The 24189-nt window shown below is 40.7% G+C and overlaps 1 protein-coding gene across 1 annotated transcript in view; it reads left to right on the top strand.

Moving 5' to 3' along the window:
* LOC132820846 (transmembrane protein 50B) overlaps positions 1–13952 on the top strand; it is a 67095-nt gene extending 53143 nt beyond the window's left edge. Inside the window, exons 5-7 of the mRNA XM_060833194.1 lie at positions 3422–3514; positions 8450–8507; positions 13213–13952. Of these exons, the coding sequence (XP_060689177.1) occupies positions 3422–3514; positions 8450–8507; positions 13213–13258 (197 nt within the window). The 3' untranslated portion in view covers positions 13259–13952. The remainder of the gene's footprint in view (positions 1–3421; positions 3515–8449; positions 8508–13212) is intronic.
* Positions 13953–24189: the final 10237 nt, after the last annotated feature.

The following is a 24189-nucleotide window of genomic DNA, read 5'->3' as shown; positions in this document are numbered from 1 at the left end:
CAGCTTTTGTTTGTAATTGTTGATTACCCAGCCATATTTTTTCCCTTTTATATCTTATCTTTTTTAGTCTGTCTTGAACAAAGGTCAGACAAGAGTAAATCTAAAGAATATTGCAATATTGAACACAGAAAATATGGTAACAAATTACAAGCTTAAACTTTAGTTGAACTGATAGTGATGTGATGTATTTGAAAATCAGAAGTGTTCTATGGATTAAGCAGTGAGAGTTGCAGCAGGCTGTCACTCCACTTTTAATCAACTTGCATTTTGACAGTCTAACTGACCCAGACAAAATGCCATCACCAAACTCTCACCCCTCACCCCTCCCTGCTTCCCCTCTCTTGCTGTTCTTCCCCCCCCCCCCCCCCCCCCCCACCCTCAATCTGTATTCTGAAGGGACTCTTCCCTTTGTGATTCCCTGATCTGGTCTTTTTACCTCCTTCATCCAACACTTGACTGTCCAAAGCCCCAAAGATTCCTTCCAGGTGAATATACTTGTAATTTCAGCCTGTTCTTATGGAAGACCAACCATAGACTGTGAGCGACTACTTTATGGAACATATCTGTTCGGATGCAAGCATAATCCCAGACTTCTGGTAACTTGCCACTTTGATGCGCTATCTTATTCTCATGCTTCCATTTCTGTCTCATGCTTGCTGTAGTGCTTCACTGAGTTCTGGATCAGTGATACTGGAAGAGCACTGCAGTTCAGGCAGCATCCAACGAGCAGCGAAATCGACGTTTCGGGCAAAAGCACTTCATCAGGAATAAAGGCAGTGAGCCTGAAGCATGGAGAGATAAGCTTGGGGAGGGTGGGGTGGGGAGAGAGCCTCGTGGATTTTAACCCTACTGCAAATCCTCTTGCAAGGATGACTGCCTTGAAGAAGTTTTCCTCCTGTCTCTACAAGAATCTCAGGGAGTCCCTCTCCCACTGCAACTTCCAGGTATGCTACTTTCTCCCCACCCCCACCCTTCCCTAGCTTATCTCTCCACACTTCAGGCTCACTGCCTTTATTCCTGATGAAGGGCTTTTGCCCGAAACGTTGATTTTGCTGCTCGTTGGATGCTGCCTGAACTGTTGTGCTCTTCCAGCACCACTGATCCAGAATCTGGTTTCCAGCATCTGCAGTCATTGTTTTTACCTCGTAGTGTTTCACTGAAGCCCAATGCAAACTGGATAAACAGCACCTAAATTTCCATTTAAACAATTTACAACCTTCGAGCTTTGACATTGAGTTTAACAACTTCAGATAATTAACCCTGTCTTTTTTCGTACCTCCCACCCCACCTTCATATCAGACTTTTTTCTTGCTTTTAACTTTCAGTAGAGAATAACCTATATTCTGCTTTAGCACTTGGTCTGGACCCATCCCTCTACAGCTATTACCACTCCCTTTGCCTTTTGTTCTGTGAGGGACCTGTGACGTCCCACCTCCGGCTTCCATTGCCCTCTAACCTTCCCTTCTTTCCACTTGATCCATCGCATCATTCTCACCCTTCCATCTTGCTCCTCAGTTCTGAAAAGGTCATATTGGACTCCATTTTACTTGCTCCACAGGTATTGCAGGAGATTTTCCAGTTTGTTTTTAATTGCAAGAAATTTGTTTTATTGTCTGGTCAGTTGGCACCTTTAGTTGTAAGAATAAAAAGGATGATAGGGTAGTTGGGGGAGGTGGGGGAGAGAGAGACATTGGTGGGGGGGACCTACAATGGCTAGAGGTCAGTACAAACCTGCAATGCTTGAAATACAGATTTGTGCATTAGCTGTGAAGGGAAAAACCACACATTATAACATTTTAGATCTATCTGAAATATTAGTGTTTTTTTTCCTCTAATCTTTATCCTAATTCTTAAATTTCTATTTCACTCAGTAAGCATAACTACCTCTATTTGAGAGAATAATGCAGTTAACACTTATAGTAAGCTTTTAGTATTTTGTACTGTGCTAGATGCTGTTGGCAATTATAACAGTTATTGGTTTGTGCTTTTAACAGGGCCTTGTGTCAAAATACTTGAACAGAAAAAAATGACTATGTTAATGGAGGTGAGGACCATGTAGAATGTGGTTAACCAGGGAGAAAAGGATGTGGTTTACAGGAATGGTTTTATGTTCATTTGCAACAAAGGACAAAAAAATGATGACAAAGTAGTTTTCCTAACAACCGATATTTCATCTAAGTATACCTGTGTTTAATGTACCAATCAAGTGATAAAATTGGACTACTCTGAAGAGCAGCAAATTGGCATGCCTCAGTGGGGCTAATCTGTAGGAAATTAGGTCCCACTATTCCCAGAGTTATCACAAAAGTTAAGGATTTTTGAAAAAATTAATCTGTTCACATGTATTCAGGACTAGCATGGACCAGGTTTCTGTACTTCACAAGAAGTCCATTTAATGCAATTACAGGTAAATAGTTGTAAACTATCAGCATGTAACTCTATAAGTTAAAATTCTAAGCCCCCTTTTAAACTTCTCTATGTGTTCTCAAATATGCACACAAAAACAAAAGTGTTATGGACAGTGTAAGACTGGGAAAAACAGTTGCTGTCTGCAGGGTCTGCTAAGTTGCTAATCAGAACACTGCTTCTCAATCCTCCTTCTCAAGATACTTTTATTTGCAGGAATCACAGGGTGAGTGGTTCATATTTTTAAATGTCTTTAACTTAGCAGTTACACAACTTACAAAAACTGGAAAAGAGAATTAAATGGGCTGCCCTTAGATGGTTTTATTTCATACTGCAGAGCAAAAACAGCTCCCTTCCTTCCTGAGGGCCAATGGTTTCTGCACAAACATTTAAGCACAAGCATCATTGGATCAGATGCAACAGAATGCAATCCCTACTGAATGTCAGTCCACACAGCTGAAAGCAAAGACCACAAAACCTAAACAAGACAAAGCTGGGATTGGGTGCCCTTGCCAATATTTGTCCCTCGATCAACATCTCAAAAGCAGATTATCTATTCACTTTTCTCCTTTCTGTATATGGGGAGTTCATTTTATATAAATTGTCTGCCATATTTTCCTACATTAAATACTAATGGCAATTCAAGAATTCTTCACTAGCCTTTAAAGTACTTTGTTTTCCATGACCGCAGAATGTGTCAATGACTAAAATTGCATGCTGTTCTTTCTTGTTTCTGCATCTGCCTCTTTGTGCATGTTTCTCTCACCAAGTGAAGAATTACTTCTAGTCTGGGCAAACACCCAGACTCTTCCCTTTTTCCTCATTTAGAAATAATAGTTCTGTTACAATTCCTCTATCTGTTCCTTGACCAATCATTAAGGAAGTCATCAGAATCAGTTACTCAACTGAAGAGATGCAAGTACAGCTTCGAAAGAGTTTTTATTTGTCCATATTTATTAAAGAATCACAGTGCACAAGTAATTGTACATGTTAACATTGTTGCTTTCTTTTACAGGTGCACGAATCTGGCTTTTTGTTGGCTTCATGCTAATGTTTGGATCTCTCATAGCTTCCATGTGGATCCTGTTTGGGGCGTATGTTGTACTTAGTAAGTAACATATCTCTTAAGTTCTCCTATAAATGCTGAATCACTGACTTTCTAAAAATATGCCAATCCCTGTGTATATGACCTGCAAGCAAATATTCTGTGCACTCCTTTATTCCAATTATCAGATTTGTTTTAAATGAAGACAAAGGGTCAGTCAAGTCAAGGTATCAGGTGGTTGATAAACAATAAAGAGATCGCTGCAATACTTTGTATGAGTTCCCATTCCCCAGATGGCAGGATAATAGGCTTCCTTTATTCTAATCTGCTGTGGGTCTTAATCAAAAGCCATTGCTTGTCATACGTAGTAAACCCACGCAACCAACCGATTTGTTTTGTGCTTTGTTAAATCAAATCAAATCAAAATGGTCTTTCCTGCTGTACATTATCCCTATTGCCCCATATTTTCAACAATTTCAATTATTTATCTACTATTTCCTTCAATATAACCCCTGCTGTCTGTCTCAGATATTGCTTGTGACAAATCACACTGTAGTTGTAACCAACATATTCATGTTCTTTTTGAGGAGGTAACAATATGTATAAAGGGAATCTGATGGATGTACTTGCGTGGATTTCCTAAAGGTATTTGATAGAATGCCACATCAATTACTCAAAGGAAGGAAGCAAATATACTGATTTATACATTTACAGATGGCACAAAACTCTGTGGCAAGGCAGTTTGGGCGAGGGATACCAACACTTTGTAGAGAGATATTGATAGGTTAAGTAAGTGGGCAAAATATTGGTAAATGGAGTACAACTGTGGGAAACTGCAAAGTTGTTCATTTGAAAGGGAGGACAAAAGAACAGAATATTATTTAGGTGGCGAAAATTTGCAGAAAGCTGCAACACAAAGGGATTTGGGGGTACTAATGCTAACTTTCCATGCTTCATGTACACTGGTGCAGGGGGTAATCAAGAAAGCGAGTAGAATGTTTGCCCTTCTTTCAGTGGGATTTGTGTTTTAAAGGAGGGATGTTTTATTCCAACTGTATAAGATGCTGATGAGACCATGTCTGGTCTACTGTGAGCAGGTTTGGTACCTTTATTTAAGGAAAGGTATCATTTCATTGGAGGCAATTCAGGGAAGGTTTACTAGGATGATGCCTGGTATGGAGGAATTGTCTCAGGAGCAAAGGCTAACTCAGGTGTGACTCTCCTTGCTGGGGTTTAGAAGAATAAGAAGTGACCTTATTGAAAGATGTGGGTTTCTTAAGGTACTTGACAGTTAAATCCGGAGAGGATGTTTCTGTCTTGGGAGAATCAAGGACTAAAGGGTGTAGTCTCAGAATAAAGGGATGCAAATTTAAGACTGAGGGGAGGATAAATTTCTCTTCTTTTAGAGGGCTGATGTATGGGAACTCCTTGTCAAAGAGGGCTGTGGGAGCACTGGCCTTGTTTGTATTTATGGTTGAGGTAGATTCTTCATTGCTAGGGGAATCGAGGACAATGGGGGGAAATGCAGGAATATGGACTTGAAGAATGTCAGATCGGTCATGATCCTATTGAATGATTAGATTAGATCCCCATACAGTGTGGAAACAAGCCCTTTGGCCCAACCAGTCCACACTGACCCTCCAAAGGGTAAACCACCCAGACCCATTTCCCTCTGACTAATGCACCTAACACTATGGGCAATTTAGCTTGGCCAGTTCATCTGACCTGCACATCTTTGTGACTGTGGGAGGAAACCAGAGCACCCGGAGGAAGCCTACGCAGACATGGAGAATGTGCAAACTCCACACAGACAATCGCCTGAGGCTGGAATTGAACCTGGCACCCTGGTGCTGTAAGGCAGCAGTGCTAGCCACTGTGCCGCCAGAGCTGGCTTGAGGGCCTACTCTTGTTCCCATTTCTTGTGGTCTTATTATGGTCTTAAAATTCAAAGTTTGAGAGAAGATTTGTAGCTCGGGTGCTCGTTGTTGTGGTTCTGTTCGCCGAGCTGGGAATTTGTGTTGCAGATGTTTCGTCCACTGTCTAGGTGACATCCTCAGTGCTTGGGAGCCTCCTGTGAAGCGCTTCTGTGATCTTTCCTCCGGCATTTATAGTGATTTGTATCTGCCACTTCCGGTTGTCAGTTCCAGCTGTCTGCTGCAGTGGCCGGTATATTGGGTCCAGGTTGATGTGCTTATTGATTTTAATCTGTGAATGAGTGCCATGCCTCTAGGAATTCCCTGGCAGTTCTCTGTTTGGTGTAATGAGTGATGTTTCATAGGGAATTATGCCTGGATACCGATGTCTATAATTTATATAAACGATGACTTGAGTGAAAGAACAAAAAGTATGGTCGTTAAATTTCTGACAACACAAAGATAAGTAGAAGCATAATTTGCGAAGAAGGACTTAAGTCTACAAAAATATGGATAGTTTAGCAGAGTGGGTGAAGATGAGGCAAATGGGATATGATATGGAAAACTGTGATTATAGACCATTTCAAAGAATAAGAATGAACTGTACTATAAATCATGAGAGATTACAGACTCCGAGATGGAGAAGGATCTGGGCATCCTTTTATGCAAATTGGAAAAGGTTAGTGTGCTGGTTAGATCCTTCTGAGAAATATCTCTCAAAACCTAACAGTTAATACTTGGATTAATCTATTCATAGGTGTAAACAAAACTATTACTGCTGTATGATCTGTTGCTGTGGGTATATTAGATAAAGTCTTAAGTGCTTTTAATGGTCGTGTGAGGGAGCCTTGGTTGACGAGGGAGGTTGAATGTCTAGTAAAGAGGAAGAAGGAGGCTTACATAAGGTTGAGGAAACAGGGTTCAGACAGAGCAGTGGAGGGATACAGGATAGCCAGAAGGGACCTGAAGAAAGGGATTAGGAGAGCTAAGAGAGGGCATGAAAAATCCTTGGCGGATAGGATCAAGGATAACCCCAAGGCATTTTATGCGTATGTGAGAAACATGAGAATGACGAGAACGAGGGTAGGTCCGATCAAGGACAGTAGTGGGAGATTGTGTATTGAGTCAGAAGAGATAGGAGAGGTCTTGAATGAGTACTTTTCTTCAGTATTTACGAACGAGAGGGACCGTATTGTTGAAGAGGAGTGTGTGAAACAGACTGGTAAGCTAGAAGAGATACTTGTTAGGAAGGAAGATGTGTTGGACGTTTTGAACAACTTGAGGATAGACAAGTCCCCCGGGCCTGACGGGATATATCCTAGGATTATGTGGGAAGCAAGAGAGGAAATTGCAGTACCATTGGCAATGATCTTTTCGTCTTCACTGTCAACGGGGGTGGTACCAGGGGACTGGAGAGTAGCGAATGTTGTGCCCCTGTTCAAAAAAGGGAATAGGGATAACCCCGGGAATTACAGGCCAGTTAGTCTTACTTCTGTGGTAGGCAAAGTAATGGAAAGGGTACTGAGGGATAGGATTTATGAGTATCTGGAAAGACACAGCTTGATTAGGGACAGCCAGCACGGATTTGTGAAGGGTAGGTCTTGCCTTACAAGTCTTATTGAATTCTTTGAGGAGGTGACCAAGCATGTGGATGAGGGTAGAGCAGTGGATGTAGTGTACATGGATTTTAGTAAGGCATTTGATAAGGTTCTCCATGGTAGGCTTATGCGGAAAGTCAGGAGGCATGGGATAGAGGGAAACTTGGCCAATTGGATTGAAAACTGGCTAACCGGTCGAAGTCAGAGAGTGGTGGTAGATGGTAAATATTCAGCCTGGAGCCCAGTTACAAGTGGAGTTCCGCAGGGATCAGTTCTGGGTCCTCTGCTGTTTGTAATTTTTATTAAATGACTTGGATGAGGGAGTCGAAGGGTGGGTCAGTAAATTTGCAGATGATACGAAGATTGGTGGAGTTGTGGACAGTGAGGAGGGCTGTTGTCGGCTGCAAAGGGACTTGGATATGATGCAGAGCTGGGCTGAAGAGTGGCAGATGGAGTTCAACCCTGCCAAGTGTGAGGTTGTCCATTTTGGAAGAACAAATAAGAATGCGGAATACAGGGTTAACGGTAGAGTTCTTAGTCAGGTGGAGGAACAGAGGGATCTTGGGGTCTATGTACATAGATCTTTGAAAGTTGCCACTCAGGTGGATAGAGCTTGTGAGAAGGCCTATGGTGTATTAGCGTTCATTAGCAGAGGGATTGAATTCAAGAGTCGTGCGGTGATGTTGCGGCTGTACAGGACTTTAGTTAGGCCACATTTGGAGTACTGTGTGCAGTTCTGGTCGCCTCACTTTAGGAAAGATGTGGAAGCTTTGGAGAGGGTGCAGAGGAGATTTACCAGGATGTTGCCTGGAATGGAGAATAGGTCGTACGAGGACAGGTTGAGAGTTCTTGGCCTTTTCTCGTTGGAACGGCGAAGGATGAGGGGTGACTTGATAGAGGTTTATAAGATGATCAGAGGAATAGATAGAGTAGACAGTCAGAAACTTTTTCCCCGGGTACAACAGAGTGTTACAAGGGGACATAAATTTAAGGTGAAGGGTGGAAGGTATAGGGGAGATGTCAGGGGTGGGTTCTTTACCCAGAGAGTGGTGGGGGCATGGAATGCGCTGCCTGTGGGAGTGGTAGAGTCAGAATCATTGACAACCTTGAAGCGGCAATTGGCTAGGTACGTGGATGGGTGCTTAATCTAGGATAGATGTTCAGCACAACACCGTGGGCCGAAGGGCCTGTTCTGTGCTGTATTGTTCTATGTTCTATGTTCTATTAATCAGTCAGTTGAAGTTAAAACTGAGTTCTGATGAACGATCACAATCCCTGAAACATTTACTTAAGTTTCTTTCTGCACAAATGCTGCCAGGCCCGCTGAGCATTTCCGACATGTTCTGTTTTCATTTCACATTTGAAGCGTCAAATTATTTGTGGAACTCCATACAATCGAAGGAATTAAAATAGAATATAAAATCCACCTTATCTAACAAGTCAATTAAAATTTGGTTAATTAACATTCCTGTTCTTTTATTTTGCAGAAGTTAATGTGTATCCAGGCCTGGCTGTGTTCTTTCAAAATGCATTAATATTTTTTAGGTAAGTTGATATTCAGGAAATAACAGTTTCTGCATGACTTCTCCGTCAGAATCTTAATAGTTTCCCATGTTTTAAACATTAATTCCAACTCAAATGTTTTTATTGGGGTGTAGATTTTACCAGGGATGCAACTTTCATGATCACCTGTCAACTTGGCTTACATCCACTCGGATAATCCTGCCAAATGTTATTTTTCTGCCTTGGAGTTAGAACTATTTTTATGTATCGAGTCACCAAAACGTACGTTAGTTGAGCAGTATGGCCCATGGTGTCACCTTTTGATAAATGTCAATAGTGTGCCGCCTTCCCTCCCAAAACTGTTTTAATTCCATGATTTTTGTCTACATTTTGTTTGCCAAAGACCCACAACTACCGTTCACAACTCAATATTGGAAAAATCTAAAGTCCTTTCATTTGACCCTTTCCAGAAACTCTGCTGTATTCTTGCCTGCCTTCTTGGGTGCTAGCTCTAGCTCAGCACTCAACTTCAACATGATGCTTGATACTGAGCTGAGCTTCAAATATCTCTGTCTAATGCCCATTTCAGCATTGTTCCCCACGCTCTCAACACCGTGCTCCATTCACTGCACCATGTTTGTGCTCATTTGAAACCCACCCACTGAAATCTTACTCACATGCTTGCTGATAATGTGACTTTTTTCCCCCACTTTTTTCTTTTAGAATCACTATATATCGCCATCCTTCTCCCAACATTGCACATTCCTTCACAGTTGTTGGGTCAAAATCTTGGAATTTTTTTTTCTCTTTTATAGAATTACCTGCACCCTGAAGACTTCAGACAGGCAAGAAAGCCACTCATGCAGGTCATTACTAATTTTTCAAGGGCAATTAAGAATGGGCAATAAATGTTGACACTTACATCTCATGAACAAATAAAGAAAGCCTATCCTCATGTTCAAGCCATCTATTCTCTTCTGTCTCGCCACTAATCGTCTTTTGTTGTATGATACTTGAACATACACCACTATTTTCTCAAACTCTTTTTCAATCCAACCTTTTTGGTTTCGATCCTGCTCACAACAATCAGATCACTCTTTAATGTCAAAAATCCACTATTGTTAGATTCTTAACTTGGTTATCTCTCTTCAAAATGTAGTCCTTGGATTTCCACTATGTAACATATTGCAATTTAATTTAATAAATAAAACTGTTTCATTTTACTTTCCAAAATGTAGTTTTATAAAACCAGAACTTGAGGAATATTTTTCAGTGCACTGCAGTTTGTAATTGAAACTGCAATTTGGGAAAAGTTGTATACCAGACATTTTGTGAAAATTAGTGCAATTTGTTGTAGGTGTAATTAATTCGTCACATTGTTTCAGTTCATTTTTTTAATCTCAGATTGCAGCGACCAGTGGTGGTATAAGGATGTTCTAAGATTCATTTTCTTCTTCTCTTGGGACTTTAGGTATAATGATACAATATTTTGAAATGTACTATGCAAATTTTTGTGTGTAGTCTGAAGGATTAGTAACCAGAGGACAACCAACATGAGGTGATTGACAAAAGGATCAGAAGTAACATGGAAAAATGCTTCTTACTTTGATAAAGCTGTATAAATAACCTTTCGGATTTTAAAATAATGGTAAAATAGATTTGTGGTTTCAATTCTAGGAAGGTTAATTTTTTTTTGAAAGTTCAGAATGTCATTTGGAGTAAGGAACCAGCTACAGAATTTCTGAGAAAGCATATGGTATAAATTTAAATGCCTGAATTGGATGCGTGTGTTTAATTGATCAAGTTTCTGCAAAATTGAACTTCTATGATATATAGAAAAAAAAAGTTCAGGGACCCATAGTAGCTAATTTCAGTTTAGAAAATAGGTTTCCAGATTGAAGAACAGTTTCATGTCAACAGCCTCACGCGAATATGTTGCAATTACTAATCAGCACAGTAAACTAACTGGAAATAAAAAGCTTACAAACTATCAAGCAAGTTCAACTCAGAGATATGACTTTATATTTATTCACTCATGGACATGGGCACCACCGGGTGGTCAGCTTTCATTGCCTGGCCCTCATGGCCCTTTATAAGGTAGTGATGAGCTGCCTCCTTAAACTGCTACAGTTGTCCCTTTGTTACCATCACCTGGGTTTACAACAATGCAAAAAGCTGTTGTGATCTCGAATTTATTACCCAAAAGCCTGCAAGATGCAGATTAAAATGTAACTTCCAAAAATACACTAGATCAATAGTTGCAACAAAAACATTTACACAGCTTTAAGAAGAGAGTAGAATTGGATAAAATGTATAGCTTTTCCAAAGACTTTGGTACACTGGAATAGAGTTATAGAGATGTACAGCACAGAAACAGACATTTCAGTTCAACTAGTCTATCTAACCAGATATCCTAAATTTAATCTAGTCCCACTTGCCAGCATTTGGTCCATATCCCTCTTAAACCCTTTCCCTTCATACACCCATCCAGATGCCTCTTAAATGTTGCAATTGTACCAGCTTCCTCTGGCAGCTCATTCCATACAAGTACCACCCTCTGCATGAAAAACGTTACCCCTTAGGTCCCTTTTATGTCTTTCCCCTCTCATCCTAAACCTATGCCCTCTAGTTCTGGACTCCCCCACCACAGAGAAAAGAATTTGTCTATTAACCCTATCCGTGCCCCTCATGATTTTATACATCACTGTAAGGTCACCCCTTAGCCTCTGCTCCAGGGAAAACAGTCTCAGCCTATTCAACCTTTCCCTATAGCTCAAACCCTCCCCCCATGGAAGCATCATTGTAAATTAGAAACGTTATTGTAGTATGTCACTAGTTTTTAAGATTAACAATGGAAAGGTTCAAGACAAGATTGAGGGCTCTTTATCGTTGCAATTTAGATTCCTCCAGATATACAGCAAACGGTTAATAAAAGAAGTATTTGGGCTAGTTAAGAGCCAAAAAGGGGATTTACATGAACAGGGCATGACTGAGCTCTTAAATCTCTGGTTTGCATCTGTTTTTGGTGAAGAAGACCGTGCTGCCCAAGTCAAAGTAAACAAGGAGACACTAAATAAGCTTTAAAAATTGATAGAAAAGAGGCATTAAATAGGCTGGCTGTACATAAAATGGAAAATTCACCAGGATCAAATGAGATGCATTCAAGATTTTGAGGGAAACAAGGGTGGAAAGTTGTGCATATTAACTTTAATCTTCCTGCTCTACAGGGGTAGCACCAGTGGACTGGAGAAATGAAAATGTTATACTTGTTCAAAAAATGTAAAAGATGAGCCCAACAACTATAGACAAGTTCCAGGAAAACGTTTTGTAAGGATGAAATAATGTGACAAAATTTAAGTTACTTAGACAATGGCTAGTTAAGAGAGGCCAGCAAATCTGCCCCACCCCTCAACAGGACAGGCCAACCTGAAAATTGTTAACTCAAAATACCTTCCTTTTCCCCATAACACTTGAGATTCATTTACTGATTTTAAAATCCATCTAATCTCAGTCACTTAATGGCCGAGACTTGACAGCCCATTGTGGTAAAGAATTCCACAGATTCACTATCCTTGAGTGTTTTGTTTTGTGTTTGGGAGGTGATAGCCTGGTGGACTCAGGTAAAGTTCAGGGGACCTAGGTTTGAATCCTGCCACCGCATACAGTGGAATTTGAATTCAATAAAAATGTAGAATTAAAAGTCTTAACGATGACCGTGAAACATTTCCCATGTTCGGCAAACCTGTTTGTTTCACTCAGAGCCATAGAGATGTACAGCACAGAAACAGACCCTTTGGTCCAACCCACCCATGCCGACCAGATATCCCAACCCAATCTAGTCCTACCTGCCAGCACCTGGCCCATATCCCTCCAAACCCGTCCTATTCATATACCCATCCAAATGCATCTTAAATGTTGCAATTGTACCAGCCTCCACCACTTCCTCTGGCAGCTCATTCCATACACATACCACCCTCTGTGAAAAGGTTGCCCTGTAGGTCTCTTTTATATCTTTCTCCCCTCACCCTAAACCTATGCACTCTCGTTCTGGACTCCCCGACCCCAGGGAAAAGACTTTGCCTATTTACCCTGTCCATGCCCCTCATAATTTTGTAAATCTCTAAGGTCACCCCTCAGCATCTGATGCTCCAGGGAAAACAACAGCATCTGCTCACATTATTACTGTGTAGTAATGCTATGAGACAGCTTACTTCCTGTTGTGCATTTTTTCAGATACCTAGAGACTTTGACCGTGCAGCACTTCTTTAGTGTCAGTCTAGATTGTGCATTTAACTCTGACCTCTCTCATACCAAGAAGGAAATCGCTGTTGCGAGGTTCTGAGATTTATGAAAAATAAACTTCAGTTTGCCCAATTGGCCATTCTTTAATGTTTGATCCTAGAAATTGTTGCTAGTCTTGTGACTGTAGTTGGAGATGCAGATCATATGAAACTTTTATCTGTTTATGCTCTCTCACTGCATAGCTATGATGATTGGAAAACATAGATGATTCACCAATCCCTTTCCTTTAAACAGGCTGCTGCCCTATCTGGCTAACTTGTGCTGAAGTTCAAACTTAAATGCTCTGGCTTATCACTGCATCTCTACTGTTATTTGAAAATCAGATATCAATTATTTTATATGTAATGTAATTAAATTTTGACTTCATTAAGTGAGATTGAATACTAAATACTTAATCTATAATTGTAGGTATCTATTAAAGACCTTGCCTTGTCCTATTTTGCAGCAGCCTAATCTATAAGTTTGGAAGAACAGAGGAACTCTGGGCATAACCTGTATCATCTCTGCACTGACTCAGGATATTCTGCACATGAATGATAACTGCAAATACACATTGCTTCTAATTTGCCAAATATTAATTCAAGTTGATTTTAGATAAAACTTAATGTATTATTAAAAGATAATTTTGAAAGACTCATCTTTTTTATTTTATGAACATTTTAGTATTTTATATTCCAATACTGCTTTGTGAATACTAGTTATATTGAGTCATATAAACAGAAGATGATGCACTGTTTGGGCTGATAACTGTCATATGACCTCTGTTAAATTCAGTGTACAATATATGGATAATATATCAAATATGTTGCTAATACTATTATTATTGCTCTAATTATTGCAGCTTTGCATTTTGTAAAGGAAAATCAAATTCTCTACACCCCCAAAGCAGTATAAGCTTGTAAACTTTGGATTTGTGCAAAATATTTGTATGGTTTAGAATCATATGATATAATCATAGTTGTCTGTTTAATTCTTTTAAATTTCAAAATCACTTCATGCATATTGCTTTGAATCAGAATGTTTGCTGCAACTCTGTTGTGAATTGTCTGAGGAGGGATTGCCACTATTAGCTAGGTTTACTTTTTTTCCTTTTTGTTATTTATGAAATAAACCTTCTCAACAGTGTATTTTATTGTGAATTTCTCTGTTCAACAAAATTTGTGAAATAAACATCTGTTCTGTTAAGTGTCTGGAGAAGAGTAACTATTCGGCTATGAAGTCAGTTAAATAGAATGTCTGTTATTTTTCATCTTGAGAGCTTTTATTCTAACTGCTGGTTTTAGATAGATATATAATTAGACTTCAACTTGGCCAGGCTTATAGATTTCTTTATTGAGAATTTCCTTATAGAGAATGGGTGCTGAATGTGCAAAATGACCAAATGGCAGGTTAATCATTTAAGAGAAATGTGGAACTTTTTAAAAGGAAATCAAAATACAAATGGGACTAATCTACTTGAGGCTAACCCATTATACAGTTGGGCTGTTTCTGTAAAATTCAGCTGCTTCTGTTTTGTGTGTGATGTCCTCACCTAATAAGTCTGTCAATGTCATTCTTCAAAGTTTCAATTGAGCAGTTACCATTGTCTTTAAGGAGAGAATCCTAGATTTCTACTGTGCTACTTCATAGTTTCACTCCTGAATATTGTTTCTTAGATAAACATTTTTTTAATGTGGGTTTTTTTTTGTGGAAGTAACCCAAGTTGAAAAAATTTTTCTTGATTTCTGTAACAGCTGAGCTGTTGATTGAGTATATCTTCTGAGCTTTTTTCGGGCATTTCCCTTCTTGCTTTATGTAGCTAAAATTGATATCAGCTAAGTTCTGTTTCCTTCGAACATAAGAGAGTCATGTTTTAAGGAAGAACATCTTAGCTTATGTGATCAAACTTTTCCCATTCTCATTTGTTGCCTTTCCTGCCTCTAGAATGAATGGCCCTGTATCCCCTTAGCAACTCATTTGTTTTTAACTTTTATGTTAATACAAATATTTATTTTGGGTACATTACTCATTCACTGAAAAACTGACCGTGGCGACTGGAGGAGGGTGAAGCTGTGGAGAGGCAAAGAACTTTTTTGAAGCTGTTTCAGTTATTTGTAATCCTGAATTTTACTATTTATGCAACTTATTCAGTAATTTATTTTTTAATGCAAGATGGAAATATGTATTAAAATCAGTCAGTAATCTTGGCTATAGCATGTATCCACATCCAGGCATCAAACTCCTGTTAAATATTTCTATAGAGAAAAGTACAAGAGTTCAGGAGTCAATATCCTGCATCTGAGCCTTTGTAGCCATTTCCCTGTACACATCCAGCATTAACACTTTGACAGAGGGTGATTCTAATCAGAAACATTCAAGAACAGGTTTTGTCAAGAAAGACCAGCTCATCGAATACTGTAAATAAAAAAACCAAGAGAGCTGTGGATGCTGAGAATCCGAAACAAAAACAAATTGCTGGGTAAGTTCAGCAAGTTTGGCAGCAAGGAACAGTGTTTAATGAAAAAGCTCAGCAGGTCTGGCAGCATGTATTGTATTTTAAAACAAAAATCATTTTGCTTTACATATTGTACTCATCAGGACAATTTGAGTGAACATCAATTCAAATAGCACGAGATGAGAGCACTGATTGGACTCTGATTCTTTGAGGAATTAATGAGTTAGACAAACTGGAGCCACTGGATCTCATCCATAATAGTCCCCTCATATCTGCAGGGGATGTGTTCCAAGACCTACCACTGATAGTAGCGAGCATGTCATTTAAATGGGAAATTTACCTCCCTGGCAGCCCTCTGTTTCTAGAATGTTCCATGTGGCGTTTTTTGGGCCATGGCAAACCGCAGATAACTGAAACCATGGAAGCTGATTCTGCAGATACAGTAGTTGTCCGTACTTTGAATTCCAGAAGGCCTTTAGAAAGGTGCTAAGCAAATAAAACCCCTGGTATCCAGGGTTAGGAGTGGGGATATATGGGTCTTTTGCAGGATGGCAACTGGCAACTAATGAAGTTCTGCAGTAGTCCGTGTTGGGACCATAACTATTCATGTTATACGTGAATGAGTTGGATGAAGGAATGGAGGCCATTGTTGCTAAATTAGAAGGTGACACACAGGTGGAGGGGCAGGCAGTGTTGAGGTAGCAAGGCTACAGAATGACTTGGACAGGCTAGGAGACTGGACAAAGTGGTAGAATGAATACAATGTGGGAAAGTATGAGTTTTTGTACTTTGGAAGGAAGAATAGAGGTGTATTTTCTAACTGGGGAAATCTGGAACTCAAGGGGATATAGAACTCCTAGTTCAGGAATGTCTCAAGTTTATCATGCAGGTCATTTGGTAGTTAGGAAGGCAAATTCCATGTTTACACTCATTTTGTTAGGGCTGGAATATAAGAGCAGCTGAGGCTGTATAAGGCTCTGGTCAGACTGCAAGTGAAATATGAGCAGGTTTGGCCCTTCTATCTAAGCAAGGATGTATTGGTCTTGGAAAGGGTCCAGAAGAGATTTACAAGAATGATCCTGGGATGATGAGCATTTGAAGACTCTAGGTATGTAGGCTGTAGATGTTTAGAAGGTTAAGGGGAATTTCACTGAAACTTAGAATACTGAGATGCCTGAGTTGAGTGGGCACAGGTGTTTCTACTAATATGAGAGTCTAGAACCCAAGGGGAGACCTTTTCGAACTGAGATGAGATTTCTTCAACCAGAAGGCAGGGAGGGCTGTGGAGGTCAAGTCATTGAGTGTATTTAAGACAGAGACAGATAGGTTTCGTGATTAGTGAGATAATCAAAGGTCACAGGGAGAAAGCAGGAGAATGGGATTGGGAGCATATCAACAATGATTGAATGGCAGAGCATACACTATGGACCAATGGCCTAATTCTGCTCTTTTATCTTATGGTTTTATCGTTCATGTGGTAGATGAATAGTCCAAGGCAATGTACTAATTAGTGATGATTGATAGTTAATGCCAAACTTTGCTTCTGATAAGATGGTGGTTTCTGAGCCTAAGGCTCATTTCTTTCTCTTTCTTTTGTTGTTTATATTTTTTTATTTTATTTTACTTACCTCTTGTTACGGTATTAGTGGTGATGAGTGGGTCCAGTGCGGACTTGAATGGGCCTAGAGTGGACTCATAGTGGTGGTATTGGAGGCGGGTTTGAGTTCGCAGCAACTTATGCATTGACAAGGTGGTCCTAGTGCTGACTCATGGCTGCCGTGGCGGTGGCAAATTTAGATTCCCAGCAGCGCCTGCATCCAGCGCAGATTGATGGAGGTGAGTTTGGGCCCAAGATAAGATCTGGCAGTAACAGTCGTGGCTGGATCATTGAAGAAGCCCGAGGCAGACTCATGGTGGTGGCTGAGTCGAGTTTGGGCCCGTGGAGCAGCTGGCAGCATCGATGGCATCTGCATCAGCAAGTTCTGTTGAGAACTCAGTGGCAAGGGGGTGTCAGTAGAGGCAAGATGATACTGCAGAGTGACCACTTTCATTTCAGTGGCAGTGGCACACTTAAGAGGATTTGTATTAATGTCTGTGGTGCTGGAAAAGCACAGCCGGTCAGGCAGTATCCAAGGAGCAGGAGAATCGACATTTCAGACGTAAGGGCTTATGCCCGAAACATCGATTCTCCTGATCCTCAGATGCTGCCTGACCGGCAGTGCTTTTCCAGCACAATAGACTTTGATTCTGATCTCCAGCATCTGCAGTCCTCACTTTTTCCTTAAGAGGATTTGCGCTTGGTCAACAGGCCCATGACAGAGCACTTAACAACAAGGATTGTAAAGTTGAACACTGTTTCTCTATTTATTTTTCTGCCTTTATATTCTGTTTTGGTTTATTTTTGTGTTTTAAGGTGACACCAGAGAATGGTGACACTGTCCCAACACTTTCACTGTATTTTATAACAAAATACATTTAAACAAGAAATAAATCAAATCGAATCAAATGTTTAAACCAGACTGCTTGACATTGCCCTGAAAAATGAACCTATGTTTTGTTTAAACACACACAACATACTTAACATGTTCTTTCTGGTTGCAAAGGTTAGGGCTCAGTATATTAACATATGCAGCGTCCAGGGCTTGCAAGTATACCAGACTGTGAACCCTGCTGATATTTCTAAACTGGTTGTGAGTGTCACCTTTCACAGAGTCAGGGTGGTCTGGACAATTCTCATTCCTGATGATGGGCTTTTGCCCAAAGTGTTGATTTTCCTGCTCCTTGAATGCTGCCTGACCTGCTGTGCTTTTCCAGTACCACTCTAACCTTGACACTGTCTGGACAATATTGTCCAATTGTAGAATCGCATTTCTAAACTGACTCCATGATGCTCTGGTCCTTGTTTATTGCAAATGGTCTAAGAGATTTGCTATTTGATAAGATCCTCCTGTCTTTGCAATGTACAGTCTACACATCTAGCATTACACCCGCATTGAAATTCATATAATCATGTTAATCATGTGTGTGATAGAATGTATTCTTGCTTAACGGTGTCAGTGGTCACATTCAGGCCTTTCGTAAAGTTCTACGACAGTGTGTTCTCGGGGTTGGCTAGTCTTGCAGAATAAGCTTTGATGCATCCTACATCAGAATCAAATGTGTAAGATGATCAATTGGCTTGGGCCCCATTTATGGTAAGGCCATACAGTGTGTGGAACAATAGGAATCCAATGTAACACTGACTAGTGAGGGGAGGTATGTGATAGGCAAAATATTTCAAATATTCATTCTTAGGATCTGAGCCTCACTAAAAAGGTCAGCAGTGGTTGTCCACTCCTAATGGCTCTGTAAAAGGTGACAGTCAGCTTGTTTTTTTGAACTGCTGCAGTTTAGCTGGTCCATCCACAATACAGATAGAGAGGGAGTTCCAGGAGTTTGACCCACTAGTAAAGGACACTCTTGGCTGATTTCTTAATGATTATATCGAGGAAAGGGAGCCCATTTGACTGTTCCATTTTAAATGTGTATTAGATTGCAAGTTGGAGTCAGTTTAGATGTTAAAGAAAATTCTTGCAGCTGCAGATTTAAGTCTTGTGAAGTATATTGGCATATTGGAAATATTCAGTTGGTAGGAGGTTAGGTATTATTCTATTGAAGACATGATTCTCATGAAATCCTTCAAAGATATTTGTGATTGCTAAGCAGAAATCCGATGGAAACACCACCTCTATCATCTCTGCACCCGTAAACAGTTTGTTTTCCAAAGACACTGGTATCAGATGATATTTCCGAAAAGAATGGCAGTCTCAATTATAGCCTTCCACTGCTGACTAGGCCAGTATTTAATGTCTATCCCTAGTTGTCCTTGAGAAGGTTAGCTGTCTTTATAAACCGCTACAGTCTATGTGGTATAGATAGACAATTCCTTTTTGACAGCCTGACTAAGCCTGCCCTCCCCATACGCTCAGGCAGTGAATTCCAGACCTGAATCTCCCACCATGTGATGAAGTTTCTCTGTCTCCATTTTGTCTCATGCTCATTTCCTTAAATCTGTACTTCTTGTTCTCAATCATTCTGTACATTCCTGCCCATCAAGGTTAGGTGGATTGGCAATGCTAATATGCCCATAGTATCCATGGATGTACAGGATTAGCATGGGAAATGCAGGGTTACAGGGATAGGTACAGAGGGATAGATCTGGGTGGGATGCTCTTCAGAGATTCAGAGTAAACTTGATAGGTTGAATGGCCTGCTTCCAAATTTTAATGATTCTATGATTCTATTTCATCTTATTATCTATTTTGGTACTTAAATACTTGTAGCCGACATCATAACCTTTCACAACAATAATATAATTAACTGACATTTTTCCTTAAATCTACAACTAGTCCTTTCATGTTACTTGCATTTGGTTTAAGAGAATTTTTATCCCATCATTTTATGAATATTTTCATTTCCATCCTTCAGTTTACTGATAGGGTTATTACTGAGGGGTGCCATAAGCACCACCCACTATGCTGATGCCATATGGGTATGTAGGCAGAACAGCTTAAGATTTTGAATGAGACATAAGATTTGCTCCTCTTCAATGTCTTTGCAACAATATCAGTGTCACCTGTAACTGGTAGCTAACATAGAATAAACCATATCCTGCTAACCACGAGACAGATGAGACATGATGGGCTAGTGATATTATCATTGGACTATTAATCCAGAGACCCTAGGTAATGTTATAACAAGTTCAAATCTCACAATGGAAGATGATGGAATTTGAATTCAATGAAAAGTCTAATGGTGACCATAAAACATTGTCAATTGTCAGAAAAACCCAACTTGTTCACTAATCCTTCTCTGGTCAGGCCTACATGTGAGTGCAGTCCCCCAGCAATGCGGCTGACACTAAATTGCCTTCTGGGCAATTGGGGATGTGCAATGAATGTTGGTCTAGCCAGAGATGCCCAAGGATGAATAAGAAAAGGACTATTCTAGTGGTTTTTCTCCACCACACTAGACCATCCAGGCCCTACAGTTTCTTCCACTTGAAGATTGAGGCAGTAACCTTCATCATGAACAGCAGCCCATTGGGTATTGAGAGCTGCCACCATCGACCAACCAGATCGTACCTTCTGCCTGTGTTAACCTATCACCACCCTGCCACCCCATCCCCTGTATCCGCAGCTCCCCTTACACCCATCCCCAGTCCTAAGGAAGGATTACTCCTGAAATGTTGACTTCTCTACCTCCTGATGCTGCCTGGTTTGCTGCGTTCTGTCAGCCTCTGCTTGCCACACCTATACAATAATTTCTGTTGAGACCCATAAGTACGGTATCATTTCAGGATTGTTATGTCTCATTATTCTGATCAACACTTATGCATATAAAGGATGAAAACTGAATAGAATCAGCCTGAGGAAGTCCAGTATTTGTTAATGTGATGCAAAGAAAATCTGTAAAGCTAATATCTGTGAATATTGCTGCTAAGGAAGTCACCGATCTAAAATAGGAGAATAATATTAACAATCAGACAATACTTTTGTTGCTACTGAAACAACATTGCAGCCTACTTCTCCTTTAGAGTTTCACAGAATGCAAGGTGGCCTTTAAGGCTGTAATCTATATTTGGCTCCTGGCCAAGCCAACCAAAACTGGCATGGAAATTGTTTCCACATACATTCTGGCAATATTGAACTCCCATGCTCCACAAATACTCCATCCCATTTCAGCCATTCCAAGAGAATGCCAATGCTACTTACTAAAGATTTATAAGGGTGTGGCTGGGGTTGCAGGTTTGAGTTAGGTTAGGGTCAGGATTAGGGTTAGGATTACGGTTTAGCTTTTTTACCTGGAGCATCAGAGATTGAGATGTGACCTTATAGAGGTTTATAAAATCATAAGGAGCATGGATAGAATGAACAGCCAAGGCCTTTTTCGCAGGCTAGGAGAGTCCCAAACCAGAGGGCATAGGGTTAAGGTGAAAAGGGAAAGATTTAAAAGGAACCTGAGGGTAACTTTGTCAGCACATGATGGAGCGTGTATGGAATGCGCTAGCAGAAGGGGTGGTGGAGGCTGGTACAATTACAACATTTAAAATGCAGCTGGATGGGTATATGAATAAGCAGGGTTTAGAGGAATATGGGCCAAATGCTGGCAAATAGGATTAGGTCAATTTAGGATGTCTGATGGGCATGGATGAGTTGGATTGAATTGTCTGTTTCTGTGCTAGATGGTCAGAGTATTGAGTACAGGTGTTGGGAGGTCATGTTGCGACTGTACAGGACATTGGTTAGGCTAATGTTGGAATATTGCATGCAATTCTGGTCTCCTTCCTATCGGAAAGATGTTGTGAAACTTGAAAGGGTTCAGAAAAGATTGACAAGGATGCTACCAGGATTGGAGGAGTTGAGCTATAGGGAGAGGCTGAACAGGCTGGGGCTTTTTTCCCTGGAGTGTCAGAGGCTGAGGGGTGACTGTATAGAGGTTTACAAAATTAAGAGGGCCATGGATAGGGTAAATAGAGAAAGTCTTTTCCCTGGGGTCGAGGAGTCCAGAACTAGAGGGCATAGGTTTAGGGTGAGAGGGGAAAGGTATAAAAGAGATCTAAGGGGCAACTTTTTCACATAGAGGGTGGTACATGTATGGAATGAGCTGCCAGAAGAAGTGGTGGAGGTTGGTACAATTGCAACATTTAAAAGGCATTTGGATGGATATATGAATAGGAAGGGTTTGGAGGTATATGGGCCGGGTGCTGGCAGGTGGGACTAGATTGGGGTGGAATATCTGGTCAGCATGGACGGGTTGGACCAAAGGGTCTGTTTCCATGCTATACATCTCTTTGACTCTATGACTCAACTTTCTCCAGACAGCAAAATCAAAATGTGTACTCTTGCTATACCTCCCATCACCCTTCTTGGATATTCAGTCATCCTGAACTAGAAAGTGTGCATCTCCGCTTTCCAATCCAATACCATCCATTACTGTGGCTGCTTATTTGCATTTTGCCAACAGCTCCTATCCGTGCCCTTAGTCTGTTCTACAACAACTGAAATTCTATTTTATGAATCTTTTTAATATCCTGACTCAACTTCTTTAATACTCTTCTTACTGTTATGCTTGATTAACTCCACTGTCAACAAGTTCCAACTTGCCAAATACTGTGTTGCTTGGAGCACGTGTGACAATGAATGTCCGTCATCAATCACTGCGGTCTAGTGAAATTTCATTCCGTTCCCTGTTCTTTGATATATTGGACAAGGGCAGGCATCACCAAGTCATCAAGCCTTTCTCGGTACCATGTCTGTAGGCTTTTCTGGAGCTCTCTTCAATTGCCTGACAGTCAGTGTAGAAGAATCCCCTTGGTGTCCACAGCCATTCTCTCGTATCTTTGCCAGCAACTAGAAAAACATCTGTGGTTACAAGAAATAAGTAACAGTCCCATTTTGGTAGCTCTAAAAGTACTTAATTTCTTTGTCAGTCGGTCATTTCAGTGAGGTACAGAGGACCCAAGTGCCATTTCACAGTCTACCACTCATAAGTGCATCCGGTACTCTCTGATGTTCTGTTTGCAAGCTTATACTGATTTATAACTTTAAGAAAATGAGGACTGCAGATGTTGGAAATCAGAGACAAAAAGTGTAGTTCTGGAAAAGCACAGCCAGTCAGGGAACATCCGAGGAGCAGGTGAGTCAATGTTTCAAGCATAAGCCCTTCATCAGGAATGATTCATAACTTAACTATTTGATGCAGGGAAACTGGTTGCCACAGCTTTTGGCTTCACTAACATTTCAGGCTTCCATCAGGATCAGGGTGCAATCAACTGCAACCAGACAGCAATCCGAGGCCCTGACCACTAACCGGCACTTCTATAAATAGAAAAGAGCTCCCCTCCCTTATTCAAAAGATCAACAGGTGCCAGCCCAGTGGTGTTACCATTAGACTGTTCATCTAATGTGGTAATGCTCTGGGGACCTGGGTTTGAATCCCACCATGGTAAATGGTGGAATTTGAATTCTGAAGAATCTGGAATGAACAGACCATGAATTTATTGTCAATTGTCTAAAAATCCATCTGGTATACTAATGTCCTTTAGCAAAGGAGACTGCCGTTCCCTTACCTGGTCTAGTAACGCCTTCATTCCATGAATAAACAATTAAAAACAATCTGTCATCACAACGACCAGACCATGCAGGTCTGTGCAGAATATCCAGGAAGTTGCCATGATTCATACATCCTGGATTGTTCGCAGGTGTCTGCACTCTTAATACCTGAGGCATAAACAAGTATGGTTCTACACATCAAGGGGTACTTCCAAAAGCTGGCTGATGACACAATTCAGAAATCCTCAGACTCTGAGGTGAGTTACTGTATTGTTCATGGGGCCATTGTAAAACAGACAATAGGCTTCCTGAAAATAAAATGTTAATAGTAAGGCAGCTCAATGTAGTCTGCTCCAGGCAGGGTGCCCCACCTCATAGTAGTGTACTCTGTCCTCCAGAATTCAAGTCACCAACTTGAAGATGTCTTGGAAGAGGGGGAGCTGCAGGAGTGAGAAGAAACATTGAAAAGTCAACTCCCTGCAGAAGGCTGCTGGCTGTCCTGTTCCCTCACTATCCCTGCTGGAATGTAGAATAATACTCTGCAATGCCTAACCATCCTCACTTATGACATTTTAACTAAATGGGTTACAAAGCTCTGAGCTGTTCCTATTATTCTGGTCATCGTGCAGCTCGGTAGAAAATGGCATCAAACAAAACTAAAGAAGGGTTAAACCCAAAACATTGACTTCTCCAACTCCTGATGCTACCTGGCTTGCTGTGTTCTTCCAGCCTCCTGCCTGTCCACGTTGAATTTCAGTACCTGCAGTTTTTTTGTCTCAAACAAAACTAAGGCAGCAACAACAACAGCACCAACCAGCACCAGCTGCGGTCCGTCCTGCAGAGAGAAGAGGACCAGGGCAAGGGCCACCACATTGGAGATGCCTTTTACAAAACC

The sequence above is a fragment of the Hemiscyllium ocellatum genome, chromosome 12, assembly GCF_020745735.1.
Source record: "Hemiscyllium ocellatum isolate sHemOce1 chromosome 12, sHemOce1.pat.X.cur, whole genome shotgun sequence".
Lineage (NCBI taxonomy): Eukaryota > Metazoa > Chordata > Chondrichthyes > Orectolobiformes > Hemiscylliidae > Hemiscyllium > Hemiscyllium ocellatum.
The sequence above is the reverse complement of the archived record's forward strand: the minus strand, read 5'-3'. Positions and strand labels throughout refer to the sequence as shown.